This window comes from Carcharodon carcharias, chromosome 26 (assembly GCF_017639515.1).
Source record: "Carcharodon carcharias isolate sCarCar2 chromosome 26, sCarCar2.pri, whole genome shotgun sequence".
NCBI classification, from domain to species: domain Eukaryota; kingdom Metazoa; phylum Chordata; class Chondrichthyes; order Lamniformes; family Lamnidae; genus Carcharodon; species Carcharodon carcharias.
In genome coordinates this window covers 40226212-40245480 of record NC_054492.1, presented here as the reverse complement: position 1 = coordinate 40245480, position 19269 = coordinate 40226212, and the positions used below count along the sequence as shown (strand labels likewise).

General features: G+C 52.6%; 1 protein-coding gene across 2 annotated transcripts in view; it reads left to right on the top strand.

Moving 5' to 3' along the window:
• Positions 1-19269, top strand: part of aldh1a2 (aldehyde dehydrogenase 1 family, member A2) — an 84289-nt gene that overhangs the window by 11538 nt on the left and 53482 nt on the right. The window contains exon 1 of one of the 2 annotated variants that reach the window (XM_041175085.1): positions 16938-17047. The exons of the other annotated variant lie outside the window; for it this stretch is intronic. Coding sequence (XP_041031019.1) covers positions 17039-17047 — 9 coding nt within the window. The 5' untranslated portion in view covers positions 16938-17038. Of the gene's footprint in view, positions 1-16937; positions 17048-19269 lie in introns of those variants that run through there. 2 annotated transcript variants of the gene reach the window in all.

The following is a 19269-nucleotide window of genomic DNA, read 5'->3' as shown; positions in this document are numbered from 1 at the left end:
TATTCTGGGAACATAGGTTCAAATGGCAGCTGGTGAAATTTGAATTCAGTCAATAGATCTAGAATATAAAACTAATCTCAGTGATGATGACCATGAAACTACAATTAATTATCTTGAAAGTCCATCTGATATCACTTTAGCAGAAGGAAATCTGCTATGCTTACCTGGTTTGGCCTACAAATGACTTCTACAACAATGTGGGTAACTGAGATCTGAAAGAGCAATTAGTGATGGGCAACAAATGCTGAGTCTTGCCATGTCACATCAAAGGAAAAAATGTTATTTATTTAAATCAGGTGAAGTCAATTTACAAAGTCAATGTACCTAGTTTTCTCATCAGCCCTTTGCTTGACTTTGTTTAGTTACGTAGGTTTTACTCAAGCATAAAGTGTGTAAACCAAAGTAAACATGATACAGACTATTGTTGAACTATTCCTACAGCTGTCCTCATTTGATACTGAAGCTCCTGCTGATAACACAGTTTAGTTCCAGCAACTTTAACATTAAGTTCATCACCTCGGAACACATTAAAATTGATCAGGGTTATTAGTGCAGTGATTTTGAAATTTGTCCCTCACTTATGACCTTTGGGGTGGTAAAATAAAACATAACATAAGAATCAAAACTGCATTTGATTAGCTTTGTGACTTCAGTTTTATTGCACACTTACTGTAAGACACAGATGTTCCTATTGCAGTATGAATTTCAGTTTGGTATCTGTTCCTGATGTCCAAACTTGATCATGTATTTACAGTTGCATGGCACATATATTACAAACTGATGATTATACCTGGAGTTATGTATACAAGAAGGATTATTGTCTTGCAAATGTTAAATGATAACGGGTCACAATATGTGATTTATTCAGAATTTTGATTATTAAATCTCTGCCACATTTATATAGTAACAGTGAGTGTGTCTGCAATGACACTTGTGTTTCTCAGGCTCATGTCGCTTCCATTACAATGATAATTTTAAGTTCTGAATGTTCCAAAGGGGCGGAAATGAAGCTTTTAAAGTTGGAACAGGATATGAAATTTCCTGAGTTATCCTAGGCACAGGTGCCCAATATGCATGAGGTTATGGAATATTTACAAAACTGTATCATTCCATGACTTGGAAGACACTGGAAGCCAAACAGCTGCTAACACTACAAAAATAGCTGAGCATTTGATGCCTGCCTCTCTGAGCATGGGAGTCAAAAACTCTCCAAGCAGGAAGCCACATATGAAAAAAGAATTATTCCTATGGAATGAAGTTGCAACCAGCTACTAAATCAATTAAAATACAAGAAATTCCCATTCACTCAATCCTCCATTCACCTAAAGTTATTCCTCATGTGGGAAACCATTATTTGGGATGTGAAAACTCTTCCGGTACCAAAACATGTGTGAGGCTGAAAATACAAAAACATCCCATGACATCCATGAGAAACACTTGTGGTTAAGTCTCCAGTTCTTTTGATGTATAGTAAAGCAATTTAAAAATTATTAAATATTTAAAGAAAATTAGTGGAACTAATCTATCTAAAATAAATATTGATTCATCTTCTATCTGCCTTGGATGTAATTAATAACTTGTAAGTTTTTGACTGGAATAAGATTCTCAAACAACTGAAAGTATTCAGCTTCTCCTTATTCCCTATTCTAGGGTAAAATCCATTGAATCATTCATTGCTGTCTTAATGGAGAATTGACTATTAGGCTGATAGATTGTATTATGTATGTTGTATAAACATAAGTGTGCATAGACCAAAACATAGACCAAAACACCATTCTTTCATGAGATGTTGTCATCACTGGCAAGATCAGTATTTGTTGCCCATCCCTAATTGTCCTTAAACTGAGTGTCCTGCTCAACCATTTCAAAGGGCAGTTAAGAGTCAACCACTTGTGTGGGTCTGGGGTCACATGTGGGCCAGACTGGATAAATATGGCATATTTCCTTCCTAAATGGCTTTAGTGAACCAGATGGGTTTTTATGACAATTGATGATAGATTCATGGCCACCATTGCCGAGGCTAACTTGCAATTCCAGATTTTGTTAACTAATTGAATTTCAATTTCATCAGTTGTCATGGTGGGATTTAAACCCATGTTCTCACAGCATTAACCTGTGTCTCTGGATTACTAGCCTAGTGACATATCCACTATGTCACCACTTTCCCCAAAACTAATAATTGAACTTTTTCTACAGTTGATCTCAACCTGATGCTGAATTTTCCAGGGATAACATTCAAAATCATTATCTTAAAATTTAACTGGAAATATATTAAAACCTGTACACATGTGATCAGCTTTAAATTTCAGAAGTAGAACGAGAACAAATATTGAGATAAGAGTACCCCTATCTTCTACTGCAGCACATAGATAATAGAAGACAGTCACTTAATAATCTGCACTGCAAAACACATTCCAGAATACATAATTCACACCTTTTTTTGTTCCATCATGAAATAGAACAAATTAAAAGAGAATCATTGAAAGTAGCAATACAGGCTAACAAAGCTATAAAAATGCAAACAAAGCACTGGGATTCATTTTTTGAGGAATTGAATTTACAGAGAAGTTAAATTAATCTTATACAGTACCTTGATTAGGCTGCATTATCCAGAATTTTACGCAGTGGATGGACATTTCAGCACCTAGGGACGCTGTCCATTTAAGTCTAGCAGCCTGAGGGCTCGGGGTAGGGTGATCCCTCTTGTTTGGGCACCCTGTGGCCCATGAAGGGCCCTCCAGCAGCAAGTGCTACCCCTGCTAGAAGGTCCTTCTGCCATCGTGATTGACTTCCACCCCCACCCCACCCACCAACCAACCTCCCACCCCCACACTAACCCCCCTCCCCACCAACTGGGCCTGCTTAACTGGCCCTTGAAATCCTCCAGCCCACTTCCCTGCACTCCAAGCCTCCCCCATCGTGGCTGATTCAGGGACTGTTGCAGTGCCAGCATTGGCCACTGCTTCTGGAGGCGCTGCTGGGACTGAAGAGCTGGCAGCCCTCCAATTGGAGATGGGACATCCTGCTTTAGAGGGCCGAGTGGCGGAATCCAGGACTGCAGACAATTAACTCTCTGCTCAACAGAAAATACAGTTGTGGCTTCCGGGGCTGACAGAGGTGGAGTTGCCCTGACTTTCAGGAAAGGCTGAACAAACTGGAGCACATTTCTCCAGGAGGGAGAAGTTTGAGAGGTGACCTGATGGGGGTCTTTAACATTATGAAGTGGTTTGATAAGATAGACATACAGAAGCAGCCTCCTCAATGGGGAGCTTAAAATGAGGGGTCATAAAAATAAGCTAAGTGACCAATAAATCCAATAAGGAATTCAGGAGAAACCTGTTTACTCAGAGACTGGTGAGGCTGTGGAGCTCACTACCACATGGAGTCATTGAGGCGAATAACATAAGCCCATTTAAGGGGAAGCTAGATAAATTCTTTCAGGAGAAAGGAAGAGAAGGATATGTTGATAGAACCAGATGAAGAAAGATGGGAGGAGGCTCTTGTGGAGCATGAACAGCATTGTAAAGCTGATGGGCCAAATGTCTATTTCTAAACTATAAAATTCTATGTCTTTGTATGTATGTAATTAATGGAAATAGATTGGTTACTGGAAGTCTCAGCTAAAAACAGGAATGGACAGCCTGCCAGTCAGCATCTGAAAGAAAAACACATTACAGGTGGAATCCTTCACCAGCACTGGAGCAATGAAATAATTGCCTGGAGATTAACATGAGCAATGTTATCATACAAACACACACATAACCAATCCTTCTATCCACTGTTTGAATGGAGATATTAATCCAGTTAGTTTATTTGATTCAGTGCTTCTATTAAAATTGCAGAGAGAGGAGTTTGATACAAGTGCATAACATGTTTGTCTCATGCTAATTTCCCAACTAATGCCCATACTGATTGCTTATAAGGGTGAGTTGGTGAATTAAGTGACAGATGTCACCTGCTGGGTGTAGATTAGATCATCCATCCATCTTCCCTCACTCAAAAAAGAGATGGCACACCAGATAACTAAATGGGGGGAGGGGGGTGAAAGATCTTCAAATATTTTAATGCCCCTAAACCATAGATAAACATTGGTGATCTTCATCAGATTAGACAATGGCACCTTGTGTCTGCACGATATATTCTGTGCTAAATTCAGTCATCAACCTCCCCCGACGCTGACAGCTCCCTCTGCCACATTCCTGCCACACACCCACCCAACCACCCACTCACCCCCTCCACACTTTCCCACTCAAGGCCTTGGGACATATAATTGTTCAAACGCTTGATACAAACAGAAAAAGTTATCAAGAGCACTGACTTATCTTTGAGCGAATTTTGTCCTCATCAAGGTGTGAATGTTAGAGAACGATACCAACTTTTCTCAGCATCAATTGATTTTATGACAAAAGCAGTATGGACACTGGTGGAGTAAAAGTCCCTTTGCTTTGCCAATCAAGGTACTTAAAATTCCAACTTCAGAAAAGTTCTCCTTCTTATAATGGGGCAACATTTCCACTCCCCACTGCAACCACCATTCCGACTTTTCTGAGTGAGATGCTAAATTATGGGCACTTAGTGTTCAGTTCTCACACATACTAGATGCCCACACTAAACAAATACCTAACTATTGCAGCTGGCATCTATTGGGGCTTGCATTCATTTGCCTGGACTAAATCTTAAGGCCAGGATCCAGAGATAAAAACACTGCTCTAGATCAATAACCGCTAAGAAACTTAACATTATTTAGACATTCAAGATACACAAAAGTTTTTGCTGTCTTAAATCAAGCATTTTCATATTCAGAAATCTTCTTTTGTTCTCTGCCTGAAGGCAAATCCTTTATGATTATTTGCAGGGCCATGGCAGAGTTTTATATTTTTTATTACAGGGAAGGTGTAAACCAGCCAGAATGGGAGAGTGAACCCTGTGCTATTGGCGTTAATTTAAGCCACAGACCAATTGTCTAACTGGCTGAGCTAATTGCCCTCTTCATTCAGGTATTAACATAGACAACTCAAATACTCTTCCTGTGACTCCTAAATTCTGTGCTACAAAATGGCAAAAATCCTTACAACAGATCATGGCTGGAAATCTGTGTTGAGCCCTTCTGTGCAGTAAACATTAGAAAAATAGAATATGGAATTATGGAGGGTGGGAGTGAGTAATAAAGCTATAATTGAATTGGAGGTCAAATTGTGTCACAAACTATGAGAGCAAAACTTGACTGTTATTGACATCTTCTGAATCCCAAAATAAAATTATGGCAGTTAATCACTCTCTGCAGTGTATAATTTTATAGCTTGCAATGCCTGCAATGTAATTATAAGATTTCTAATGATATTTAAAAGTAGAGCTGAAGTTTCATTGGTTGAAAACTGAGAGGCCATTTTGAAATAACCATTGCAGCATATTGTGTCATATAATTCACAGAGGCTTAATAAAGGAATATATATTTGCATGTTATGGCAAGTACAATAAATATCTTAAGTCAAAAGTTATGAGGTCATAAATGTTCCACTTATCTCATGTGTTTCTTATTTGTTGTATCTCACCATAATCATGGGACAATTTGTTCCTAATGCATGTTAATTCATAGAAAAAAAAATGAATCAATGAGTATTTGTCTACACCTAGGAGTTTAATTGGATTTGTTGAAACTGCTTTGGCATGTCATTATTATGATGCAATATCTTTATTTCTGTTTGTAATTCTCCATATGAGCTTTAGAAAAAATGGAATAGCTGAAAGGCTGGAGTGTGAAGCCTGGAGTGTGTTGCACGGCTGGAACAAATTGTAGGACCGAGATGGCTAAACAACCATGAGATCTAATCTCGAGTAGTTTACCAATGCCACCTGAAGCCAAAAATGTTTTATTACTTTGGAATATAATGCCACTGGTTACATGTTAACTGTATATAGAAATATAGTTTTAACTTAACATTCCTATGTGAACTTAGCATTTGCAATTCATATTTTACCATCAGCGCGTGTGTTAATTCAAAAAGCACTATGAAATTGTATCCAGCTTGTGTACCATATCATATGACCAAAAGGAAATATTACTACTTATTTCACTGCCTAATAAAGAGGACTATGTCAAATGTGTGATAATATGGGTGCTGGATAATGGTTCCCTAATGTATATGTGAAACAATATATACCCAATAACCTCCTGCTGCCTCTACCCTATCCAGTACTGTCATGCTCAATTGTTACGCATGTCTTTGCTGATCTGTATTGGCTTCTGATCCTTCAACACCACAAATTTAAAGTTACTTACCATTTTGAGCAAGGTTTTGGTCGATGCTCCTGATAACTAAGTTGGGTAGAAGGAGTTAAGATCTAGATCACCCATGATCTAATTGAATGGGGGAACAGACTCAAGAAGCTGAATATCCTCCTCTTGTTTCTCTGTTTCCATGTGTTGTTCCTAATAGCTCCTCCGTTGGACCAGTATACATTTTTGTTGAATTATTAGTGCCCTATGGCATTTTTTCTGTATTAAAGGCACATTATAAGTGCAAGGTTTTGTGTTGTTCATATGCACAGTAAATAAAAGAAAGCCAGTATACAATTCAGTAACTGTCTGGAACATTCTGAACGTGATAGTACAGCTCTATCATGACTACATGTACTAGTAATCTCTCGGGATAGTAGACTGAGTAACACACCTTCTGATCTTTATTCATACAACTTGTCTTCCACATGTTTCCACTGATTTGTGTTGGGGTATGGTTTGTGTTGGGGTATGGTTTCATGGGTAATGGTCACTCTCCAGTCTGCCATTCAAGTTGCTGCTCCACGTGTGGCCCTAGAGAATGAACATCAGCAGGTTATGGGGAAGGGATAGCTGTGAGGAGCATCACGGCTGAGCTCAGTGGTGCCCTGACCCAATATCTCCACAGAGTTGCATTTCAGCAGGAGTCACTGGAACAAGATGGCAGGCATAATTTTCTTTCCTGGAACTTCAGGACAGTAAAGCTAACTCTCAGTGTTGGAGAGGCGAACAAATAACTCAGCAAGGCTGGAGTGGAATCTAGAACGTTCCTAGTAGGTCTAAAAACTCAACTGAACAGTTTATACACCTCGCCCCTTGGTAGTATGGAATGTGAGTGTTGCTGAAAAAAGAGACATGCTGTGGAAGCTTTCCATCTTGTACTCATCGGGACAGATCCACTTGCCAACCAATCAGCACCCTTTTCTCATGCAGTATAAATGGTTGTTTCCTTTGAGGTTTGATATTCCTGTGAATCTGTCCTGATAAGTGCAAAATGAAAAGCTTCTACAAAACGTCTCCTTTTTCAGTTTATACATTATTCATTGTAAAACAAATATTCTGGTGATTGAGGAACATGTTTCTTTGGTAGATATGATATATACCAAGTCTAAGTTACACAATTAGTTCCGAAAGGCACTGATGGATCTCACCTCCGGCTAGTGAGAACTGGTTTAAATTATGGCGGTGTCTTAAACTGTTTAAAACACTCCAGCAAGCAATTCTTCTTAATGAAGTGTAAACACCTGGCCGTCAATTTTCACACGGGTTTCTGAAGAGCAATGACACAGGCGGCTGAGCACCAGATTGGATACATTTCCCCTGTAAAGTAACACCCAACACCACACTTAATAAAACGCAAAAAGGAACAAATGAAAGACAGAACTGGGAACGCCGCACAATAGCTGTTGCATTCTTAGTAGAAATGTCATGGATATTTTGACGTGCTGGTCCCAAATTGCGAATAAACATGTTTTTAGCAGAACAAGATCATCCGCCTTTCTCCTCAGGCTTTAATAATATCAATCCAGAGGGCTGCTTAATAAGAAACATACAAAAATATGAAAATCTCATTTCACCTCTTGGACAATTCACTAAGCATCTAACGGTAAAAAAAAATCCACGCCCTTCAACTGCTGCAAACTCTGCTCCATTATTTTTGATTAATCCAGTGAGGTCCAGGTACACATTGGAATGTAAAACTTTCGGATAAGCTTATGCTGTTTGCTGAGAGCGAATGAGATTCGCCGGAATGTTTAATAATTATTCAGTTTTAATGTCCTGGCCGGATTAAAACACCATTTCTTAATATTTTGTTCATATTCCCAGATTTGAAGCTTTTCAATCTACAGGTCAGACAAATAAAATGTAACTTCGAAGCTGCTCCGTGTTAAAGTCGCTTCAATAGTTCAACCTAGAAAAGGAGAGAATAAGTTTGAAGATTAAGGAAGGGAGCTGCTGGCGAATGTGACCCACCCACCCGAACACAATTCGTTTCTCCAAATCTATTCAAATGAATTTAGACATTAGTTACCCGCCTCCCCACCTTTTGGCAGTTTGAGCGAATTAATTCCAACAGAAATTGGCAAAAAAAAAACCCAAAAAGAAGCGTGAACGGATTCGGAAGTGGGGAATTGTCTCCCTAATGTTGCTCCCATCGGTTAATAATTCATAAATCAGGATAATGCGCAGCAGCAAATGTTTAGTGGAAATGACAAATAATTGTTACACGAGGACGTTTGCTCATTACTAGACCGGCTGAAGCGGCAGTTCCTTGTCCATTGGCATCTTTTCTGAATCGAGTCCCCAGTTTTCACCAATTTTTACCGATGACAAACTCGGGACAGCAACTATCCGCTCAAAGCTGGGCTCCCACTTTTGGAGGAGGGAGGGGCAAGGGGGAGGAGGGAGAGGGTGAGGGAGGGGCGAGGGAGAGGGAGGGGCGAGGGGGAGGGAGAATGGGGGAGGGGGAGAAGGGAGGGGAAGGGGGGAGGGGGGGAGAAGGGGGGGGAGGGGGGGAGGAGAAGGGAGGGGAGGGGAGGGGGGAGAAGGGGGAGAAGGGAGGGGAGAAGGGGGGAGGGGAGGGAGAGGGGGAGAAGGGAGGGGGGGAGGGGGAGAAGGGGGGAGGGGGAGAAGGGGGGGAGGGGGGAGGGGGAGAAGGGGGGAGAAGGAGGGGAGGGGGGGAGAAGGGGGGGAGGGGAGGGGGGGGGAGGGGGGAGAAGGGGGGGAGGGGAGGGGGGGGAGGGGGGAGAAGGGGGGGAGGGGAGGGGAGAAGGGGGGGAGGGGAGGGGAGAAGGGGGGAGGGGAGGGGAGAAGGGGGGAGGGGGAGGGGAGGGGAGGGGAGAAGGGGGGAGGGGAGGGGAGAAGGGGGGAGGGGGAGGGGAGGGGAGGGGAGAAGGGGGGAGGGGAGGGGAGGGGAGGGGAGAAGGGGGGAGGGGGAGGGGAGGGGAGGGGAGAAGGGGGGAGGGGGAGGGGAGGGGAGGGGAGAAGGGGGGAGGGGGAGGGGAGGGGAGGGGAGAAGGGGGGAGGGGAGGGGAGGGGAGAAGGGGGGAGGGGAGGGGAGAAGGGGGGAGGGGAGGGGAGGGGAGGGGAGAAGAGGGGAGGGGAGAAGGGGGGAGGGGAGAAGGGGGGAGGGGAGGGGAGGGGAGAAGGGGGGAGGGGAGGGGAGGGGAGGGGAGAAGGGGGGAGGGGAGGGGAGGGGAGGGGAGAAGGGGGGAGGGGAGGGGAGGGGGGAGGCGAGGAGGGGAGGGGGGAAGGGAGGGGAGGGGGGAGGCGAGGAGGGGAGGGGGGAAGGGAGAGGGGGAGAAGGGAGGGGAGGAGGGGAGGGGGAGGGGGAGGGGAGGAGGGGAGGGGGAGGGGGAGGGGAGGAGGGGAGGGGAGGGGGAGGGGGAGAGGAGGGGAGGGGGAGGAGGGGAGGGGGAGGGGGAGGGGGGAGGGGGAGGGGGGGGAGGGGGAGAAGGGGGGGAGGGGAGGGGGGGAGAAGGGGGGGAGAAGGGGGGGAGGGAAGGGGGGAGAAGGGGGAGGGGAGGGGGGGAGAAGGGGGGAGGGGAGGGGGGGAGGGGAGGGGAGGGGAGAAGGGGGAGAAGGGAGGGGAAGGGGGGGAGAAGGGGGGAGGGGAGGGGAGGGGGGAGGCGAGGAGGGGAGGGGGGGAGGGGGGGAGAAGAGGGGGGAGGGGGGGGAGAAGGGGGGGGAGGGGGGGGAGGGGAGAAGGGGGGGGAGGGGGGGGGAGGGGCGAAGGGGGGAGAAGGGAGGGGGGAGGGGGGGAGGGGGGGAGGGGGGGAGAAGGGGGAGAAGGAGGGAGGGAGGGAGGGGGTAAAGGGGAGAGGGAGGGAGGGGGTAAAGGGGAACGGGAGGGAGGAGGAAGAGGGAGGGAGGAGGAGGAGGGAGGGAGGGGGAGGGAGGGAGGAGGGAGGGGGAGGGAGGGAGGAGGGAGGGGGAGGGAGGGAGGAGGGAGGGGGAGGGAGGGAGGAGGGAGGGGGAGGGAGGAGGGAGGGGGGAGGGAGGAGGGAGGGGGGGAGGGAGGAGGGAGGGGGGGAGGGAGGAGGGAGGAGGGAGGGAGGAGGGAGGGGGGGAGGGAGGAGGGAGGGGGGGAGGGAGGGAGGAGGGAGAGGGAGGGAGGGAGGAGGGAGAGGGAGGGAGGAGGGAGGGGGAGGGAGGGATGGAGGAGGGAGGATTGGAGGAGGGAGGATTGGAGGAGGGAGGGGAAGGGGAGGATTGGAGGAGGGAGGGGAAGGGGAGGATTGGAGGAGGGGCAAGGGGAGGATTGGAGGAGGGGCAAGGGGAGGATTGGAGGGAGGGGGAAGGGGAGGATAGGAGGAGGGAGGGGAGGATTGGAGGGGGAAGTGGAGGATTGGAGGGGAAGTGGAGGATTGGAGGGGGTAGGGGAGGATTGAAGGGGGTAGGGGAGGATTGGAGGGGGAAGGAGGGATTGGATGTGGGAAGGGTAGGGTAGGGTTGGAGGGAGGGAGCAGGGGAGGATTATAGGGAGGGGAAAGGGAAGGATTGGAGGGAGGGGGAAGGGAAGGATTGGAGGGAGGGGAAGGGGGATTGGAGGGAGGGGGAAGGGGGATTGGAGGGAGGGGGAAGGGGGATTGGAGGGAGGGGGAAGGGGGATTGGAGGGAGGGGGAAGGGAAGGGGAGGAAGGGGGTGGGGAGGGAGAAGGGGAGGGGAGGGAGAAGGGGAGGGAGAGGAGGAGGGGGAAGGAGAAGGGGAGGGGAGGGGGAGGAGAAGGGGAGGGGAGGGGGAAGGAGAAGGGGAGGGGAGGGGGAAGGAGAAGGGGAAGGGAGGGGGAAGGAAAAGGGGAGGGGAGGGGGAAGGAAAAGGGGAGGGGAGGGGGAAGGAAAAGGGGAGGGGAGGGGGAAGGGAAAGGGGAGGGGAGGGGGAAGGAGAAGGGGAGGGGAGGGGAGGGAGAAGGAAAAGGGGAGGGGAGGGGGAAGGGAAAGGGGAGGGGAGGGGGAAGGAGAAGGGGAGGGGAGGGGGAAGGAAAAGGGGAGGGGAGGGGGAAGGAAAAGGGGAGGGGAGGGGGAAGGAAAAGGGGAGGGGAGGGGGAAGGAGAAGGGGAGGGGAGGGGGAAGGAGAAGGGGAGGGGAGGGGGAAGGAGAAGGGGAGGGGAGGGGGAAGGAGAAGGGGAGGGGGAGAAGGGGGGAGGGGGACAAGGGGGAGGGGGAGAAGGGGGAGAAGGGGGGAGAAGGGGGGAGGGGGAGAAGGTGGGAGAAGGGGGAGAGGGGGAGAAGGGGGAGAGGGGTGGGGAGGGGGGAGAGGGGGAGGGGGAGAAGGGGGGGAGGGGGGAGAAGGGGGGGAGTGGAGGGGGGAGAAGGGGGGGAGGGGGGAGAAGGGGGAGGGGGGAGAAGGGGGAGGGGGGAGAAGGGGGGGAGGGGGGAGAAGGGGGAGAGGGGAGAGGGGGAGAAGGGGGAGAGGGGGAGAAGGGGGAGAGGGGAGGGGAGGGGGAAGGGGAGGGGGAGAAGGGGGGGGGAGAAGGAGGGGAGGGGAGGGGGAAGGGGAGGGGGAGAAGGGGAGGGGGGAGAAGGGGGGAGGGGAGGGGGGAGAAGGAGGGGAGGGGAGAGGGGAGGGGAGGGGGGAGGGGGGAGAAGGGGGAGAAGGGGGGAGGGGAGGGGGGAGAAGGGGGAGGGGAGGGAGAAGGGGGAGAGGGGAGAGGGGGAGAAGGGGGAGAGGGGAGGGGAGGGGAGGGGAGGGGGGAGGGGGGAGAAGGGGGAGAAGGGGGGAGGGGAGGGGGGAGAAGGGGGAGGGGGGAGAAGGGGGAGAGGGGAGAGGGGGAGAAGGGGGAGAGGGGAGGGGAGGGGAGGGGGGAGGGGGGAGAAGGGGGAGAAGGGGGGAGGGGAGGGGGGAGAAGGGGGAGAAGGGGGGAGGGGAGGGGGGAGAAGGGGGAGGGGGGAGAAGGGGAGAGGGGAGGGGGAGAAGGGGGAGAGGGGAGGGAGGGAGGGGAGGGGAGGGGGGAGGGGGGAGAAGGGGGAGAAGGGGGGAGGGGAGGGGGGAGAAGGGGGAGGGGGGAGAAGGGGGAGAGGGGAGAGGGGGAGAAGGGGGAGGGGGGAGAAGGGGGAGAGGGGAGAGGGGGAGAAGGGGGAGGGGGGAGAAGGGGGAGAGGGGAGAGGGGGAGAAGGGGGAGAGGGGAGGGGAGGGGAGGGGAGGGGAGGGGGGAGGGGGGAGAAGGGGGAGAAGGGGGGAGGGGAGGGGGGAGAAGGGGGAGAAGGGGGGAGGGGAGGGGGGAGAAGGGGAGGGGGGAGAAGGGGGAGAGGGGAGAGGGGGAGAGGGGAGGGGAGGGGAGGGGGGAGGGGGGAGAAGGGGGAGAAGGGAGAGGGGGAGAAGGGGGAGAGGGGAGGGGAGGGGAGGGGGGAGGGGGGAGAAGGGGGAGAAGGGGGGAGGGGAGGGGGGAGAAGGGGGAGGGGGGAGAAGGGGGAGAGGGGAGAGGGGGAGAAGGGGGAGAGGGGAGGGGAGGGGAGGGGGGAGGGGGGAGAAGGGGGAGAAGGGAGAGGGGGAGAAGGGGGAGGGGGGAGAAGGGGGGAGGGGAGGGGGGAGAAGGGGGGAGGGGAGGGGGGAGAAGGGGGTAGGGGAGGGGGGAGAAGGGGGGGAGGGGAGGGGGGAGGGGAGGGGGAGAGGGGGAGAAGGGGAGGGGGGAGGAGGGGGGGGGAGGAGGGGGAGGAGGAGGAGGAGGAGGGGGAGGGTGGGATGGGAGGGTGGGGAGAGAGGGAGAGGTGGAGGGAGGGGAGAGAGGGGGAGAAGAGGGTGGGGGAGGGGGAGGGGGGGGAGAAGAGGGTGGGGGAGGGGGAGGGAGGGGAGGGGGAGGGGAGGGGGAGGAGGGGGTAAAGGGGAACGGGAGAGGGGGAGGGGAGGGAGAAGGGGGAGGGAGAGGGAGGGAGGGAGGGGGAGGGAGAGGGAGGGAGGGAGGGGGAGGGAGAGGGAGGGAGGGGGAGGGAGAGGGAGGGAGGGGGGAGGGAGAGGGAGGGAGGGGGAGGGAGGGAGAGGGAGGGAGGGAAGGGGGAGGGAGAGGGAGAAGGGGGAAGGAGAGGGAGAAGGGGGAGGGAGAGAGGGGGAGGGAGAGGGAGGGAGAGGGAGGGAGAGGGAGGGAGGGGGGAGGGAGAGGGAGGGAGGGGCGGAGGGACGGAGGAGAGGGGAGGGAGGAAGAGGGGGAGGAGGGAGGAAGAGGGGGAGGAGGGAAGGAGGAAGAGGGGAGGAGGGGGAGGAGGGGGGAGGAGGGGGAGGGGAAGGAGGGGGGAGGGAGAGGAGGGAGATGGGCGATCGGGAGAGACGAGAGGAGAGGGGAGGAGAGGGGAGGAGGTGTAGAGGGAAGGGAGGGGAGGGGAGAGGGGAGGGGAGAGGGAGGAGAGGGGAGAGGGAGAGGGAGGGAGGGGCGGAGGGACGGAGGAGAGGGGAGGGAGGAAGAGGGGGAGGAGGGAGGAAGAGGGGGAGGAGGGAAGGAGGAAGAGGGGAGGGAGGAGGAAGAGGGGAGGAGGGGGAGGAGGGGGGAGGAGGGGGAGGGGAAGGAGGGGGGAGGGAGAGGAGGGAGATGGGCGATCGGGAGAGACGAGAGGAGAGGGGAGGAGAGGGGAGGAGGTGTAGAGGGAAGGGAGGGGAGGGGAGAGGGGAGTGTGGGGAGGGGGAGAGGGGAGGGGAGAGGGAGGAGAGGGGAGAGGGAGAGGGAGGGAGGGACGGAGGGACGGAGGAGTGGGGAGGGAGGGAGGAAGAGGGGAGGAGGGAAGGAGGAAGAGGGGAGGGAGGAGGAAGAGGGGAGGAGGGGGGAGGAGGGGGGAGGGGGAGGGGAGGAGGGAGGGGGGAGGGGGGAGGGAGAGGAGGGAGATGGGCGATCGGGAGAGAGGAGAGGGGAGGTAAGGGGAGGAGGTGTAGAGGGAAGGGAGGGGAGAGGGGAGTGTGGGGAGGGGGAGAGGGGAGGGGGGAGGGAGGAGAGGGGAGAGGGGAGGGGGAGGGTGAAGGGGAAGGGGGAGGGGGAAGGGGGGAGGGGGAGGGGGAGGAGGGGGAGGAGAGGGGAAGGGAGTGGGGGGAGAGGAGTGAAGGGGAGAGGAGTGGAGGGAAGTGGAGGAGTGGAGGGAGGGGAAGGGGAGGAGTGGAGGGAGGGGAAGGGGAGGAGTGGAGGGAGGGGCAGGAGTGGAGGGAGGGGGAGGATTGGAGGAGGGATGGGGAGGATTGGAGGAGGGAGGAGGGAGGATTGGAGGAGGGAGGATTGGAGGAGGGAGGATTGGAGGAGTGAGGATTGGAGGAGGGAGGAGTGGAGGGAGGGGAAGGGGAGGATTGGAGGAGGGATGGGAAGGGGAGGATTGGAGGAGGGAGGGGAAGGTGAGGATTGGAGGAGGGAGGGGAAGGGGAGGATTGGAGGAGGGGCAAGGGGAGGATTGGAGGGAGGGGGAAGGGGAGGATTGGAGGAGGGAGGGGAAGGTGAGGATTGGAGGAGGGAGGGGAAGGGGAGGATTGGAGGAGGGGCAAGGGGAGGATTGGAGGGAGGGGGAAGGGGAGGATTGGAGGAGGGAGGGGAGGATTGGAGGGGGAAGTGGAGGATTGGAGGGGAAGTGGAGGATTGGAGGGGGAATTGGAGGATTGGAGGGGGTAGGGGAGGATTGGAGGGGGAAGGAGGGATTGGATGTGGGAAGGGTAGGGTAGGGTTGGAGGGAGGGAGAAGGGGAGGATTATAGGGAGGGGAAGGGAAGGATTGGAGGGAGGGGGAAGGGAAGGATTGGAGGGAGGGGAAGGGGGATTGGAGGGAGGGGGAAGGCGGATTGGAGGGAGGGGGAAGGGGGATTGGAGGGAGGGGGAAGGGGGATTGGAGGGAGGGGGAAGGGGGATTGGAGGGAGGGGGAAGGGGGATTGGGGGGGAAGGGAGATTGGAGGGATGGTGTAGGGGGATTGGATGGAGGGGGAAGGGGCAGATTGGTGGGAGGGGGAAGTGGAGGATTGGTGGGAGGGGGAAGTGGAGGATTGGTGGGAGGGGGAAGGGGAGGATTGGTGGGAGGGGGAAGGGGAGGATTGGAGGGAGGGGGAAGGGGAGGATTGGAGGGAGGGGGAAGGGGAGGATTGGAGGGAGGGGGAAGGGGAGGATTGGAGGGAGGGGGAAGGGGAGGATTGGAGGGAGGGGGAAGGGGAGGATTGGAGGGAGGGGGAAGGGGAGGATTGGAGGGAGGGGGAAGGGGAGAATTGGAGGGAGGGGGAAGGGGAGAATTGGAGGGAGGGGGAAGGGGAGAATTGGAGGGAGGGGGAAGGGGAGAATTGGAGGGAGTGGGGAAGTGGATTGGAGGGGGGGAAGGGGATTGGAGGGGGGGAAGGGGATTGGAGGGGGGGAAGGGGATTGGAGGGGGGAAGGGGGATTGGGAAGGGGGAGGGGGATTGGGGGAGGGAGGTGGGATTGGGGGGAGGGAAGGAGGGGGATGGGGGATTGGGGGAGAGGGGATTGAGGGAGGGGGGATTGAGGGAGGGGGGAATGAGGGAGGGAGGGGGAAATGAGGGATGGAGGGGGGAATGAGGGAGGGAGGGAGGGAGGGAGGGGGGAGGGAGGGAGGGAGGGAGGGAGGGAGGGGGGATTGAGGGAGGGAGGGAGGGGGGATTGAGGGAGGGAGGGAGGGGGGATTGAGGGAGGGAGGGAGGGTTGGAGGAAGAAGGTGTGGTGGTTTGGATGAAGGAGGGAGGGGGGATTTGGATGAAGGAGGGAGGGGGGATTTGGATGAAGGAGGGAGGGGGATTTGGATGAAGGAGGGAGGGGGATTTGGATGAGCGAGGGAGTGGTTTGAAGGAGGGAGGGAAGGAGGGGTGTTGGAGGAGGGAGGTTGAAGGAGGAGAGGGGAGGGTCAGGGTGAGGAGGAGTGTGGAGGGTGGGGGTTTGGAGGAGGGGAGAGAAGGGGGTGGTTTGGAGGAGGGGAGAGAGGAGGGGAGTGGAGTTTGGAGGAAGGAAGGGGGGTTTAGAGGATGGGAGACTAGGGTGGGAGTTTGGAGGAGAGGAGCGGAGGGAGGGGGATTGAAGGAGGTGAGGGAGGGGGATTTGAAGGAGGTGAGGGAGGGGATTTGGAGGAGGGGAGGGAGGGGATTTGGAGGAGGGGAGGGAGGGAGATTTGGAGGAGGAGCGGATAGGGGGTTTGGAGGGATGGGGAGGAGAGGAGTGGTGTGGGGTGGGGGATTTTGGAAGGGAGGGACGGATGGTGGGTTTGTAGGAGGGGAGGGAGGGTAGTCTGGAGGAGGGAACGGTGTTAGGAGGGAGGGGTAAGTGTGGGGGGTCCAGATTCGGAGGGAGAAGTCGGTAGTTGGGAGGGATGGGGGGAGTTTGGAGAGAGAGGGTTGGGAGGCGCAGGGGGGAGGGATGGTGGGATGGGGGTCTCGCGGGGAGGGATGGGGTCGGCCTCTGATGAGAAATGGATTGTAGAATCACGCTGGCTGTTTGAATGGGTTTGGAGTGTGTTTCTGAGGAGCGGTACCAGCTGATACTAAATACCTCAACCCTTCAACAGTGAGTTATGTCGCTTTGCTGCTCTTCTTGTAAAACTGCCAGATCTGTTTGTGTGCCAGCTGCAAACATTCATTCATGAGTCAGTTCCAGAGAGCCGCTCTCTATTTTATATCTCCTTGGAAGCGGCTGATCCCCATTTTCGCCGACAGATTAAATTTACGTATCGGCATGGTTGCCTGCAATAAATCAGCATTCAATTATATAAATATTTAGAGCCTGTTATACATGCGTCTGTGGGACACGCAGATGACTATAAATCCTGCTCTTGTGCAGACTTAAACAGAGTATATAGGAGCGGGTTCTGATGACTTCGGTAAGTTATAAAGAGTGAAAGAGTGTACACACTATCATTTTGCTGCATTCCTGCCTTTTAGAAAGAATCTCTTTCCCGTTCATCTGGATGTTTGGCAAATGCCAACCAGAGATGGTCAAAGTGAGGGCCATTTGTGAAATGAGAGGTTTAAAGTGATTTAGATGCCGAATAAGTCGATTCTGTTGATTATGGAAGAACCCGACTCGGTATGAAAGCGAATGAGAAATGTGATTTATAAAATTATAGATGACCGCCATTGCAGCTTAGACAACAACTTCCGTTTATAACATCGCGTAATACAATGTCCCAATGCGCTCAACAGGAGCGTTACAAAACCAGATGATGCAAACTCTGTACCCGGGTTTCAGTGAGGACCCTTTGACTTTGGGTTGGGGAGCGCGGATTTAAATATCACACACCAAATTGTCTGACATCCACGGATTTGGGACAGATGCAAAAGGAGAAGGTGATTCGTTGGGCCAAGAGTCCGGAATAGGTTTGATTTTTGGGTCCCCATTTCAAACATCTCCACTCAGATCACTTCAAACTGCAGCCAGGGCTCAAGTTTTCTTTCTTCTTCCTTGGGGTTTTGGACATCCCAGGCAGAGCCAACATTCGTTGCCCATCCCTAATTGCCTCTTAAACTGAAAATGCTTGGCCATTTTGGAGGCAACCACATTGTAGAGTCAGGCCAGACTGGCGAACCAGGCTAGCTTTATGTTCCAGATTTATTAATTGAATTTGAATTCCACCAGTCGCTATGGTGGGATTTGAACCCATTTCCCAGATCGTGAGCCTGGATCCCTGGTCTAGAGAAAGTGCCACCATCTCACCCCCAACTCCCACCATCACGTTGCATTGCATTTTGTAAAGAATTGCGCCGGGAGACCGGATTTTGGAAAGGTACTCGAGTCTGCTGAGAGAGTTTGATCTAAGGGGTAACAGATTGATAGGTATCTTTCATGGCTATAGCGTCAGGGAGAGGGTGGTGTGGTTTGCTTGCGACAACTTCACCTTTTTGAGCCTATTTTATTTGGGTATCATAATGCTGATCGATGTGGATGAATTCCTATTTAACACCACTTGTGAGCACCACAAGTAGATCCTGGTTGTAATCTTATTATTTACTTTGTTGACTTCCTTTTTTTCTGCTTGATGGTTAAGTTCATTATAGTCATGCACAAGGGAAGCACATTTACTTGTTTTTTTTTGCCCTGATGTCCATGGGACAACCTTCTGGATTCTTTTAGAAATAAAGCAAACTGGGAGTGCGATGGTCCTTGCACCTAGTCCTATATTGGGAATTGTTCCCAGAATCCAAGGGATCTTTCAGGAGAATTGGTGACGGTCTTTAGGGGTTTGGGTGAGCTGAAAATGGAGGGCGAGGGGAATATTTTAAAAATAAAGCTCTTCCTGCCGTTACGAGCTCTTGGATTCTGGAATTCACAAATATATCAGGGCAAAAGTTAAATTTTGACCCTGTTCCTGCTAGCAGGATTTGTAAAATCTGATTATAGGTAAACGGGCCTAGAAAACAGGAAGTTTATTTTTTTTTAATGAATTATCATTTGATTATACCGACTGTTACTGGCTGGTTTTCTGTGTGAAGTCTCTGGGTGGAAAGGCTGAGGCGATCCTGCTCTGTCCTCCCAGCTGCTTAAGTCATTCATTTCAGAATCACAGGGCACAAATGCTGCATATCTGCCCCTTCAATGATATCGGCAGCAGGGACCCGTTCAAAAACTGGCTCCTGCACTGGGAACTGCAGACAACAATCCACCCTTAAATCAAACCAGCCCCCTCTTCACACACAGCCCAATGCCCTGGTGTGTGTGTAGGGGTGGGGGGTGGAAAACACCGAGCTGTCTCAGAAAGACCCCACGGAATCAAACATCAAACCACACAGCGAGACCGCTGCAGTCACTCACTCATACAGTGCATGGATACTTCCTTAAAAACTGTTGGTAAATAGGAGCAGTCTGCCTGGGAACTGAAACATGACAAATGTTACACCCCGTTCAAAGCACAGAGAGAGAGAGAGATAAACTCAGCAATTACAGGCTGGTCAGTCTAATGTCTGTGGAAGGAGAGATTTTTTGAGACTTTAATCCGGGACAAAATTAATTGGTACTTGGAAAAATATGGGTTAACAAATGCCAGCCAGCAGGGATTTGTGGTTTAAATAACTTGATGGAGTTCTTTGGTGAAGTCATGGAGAGGGT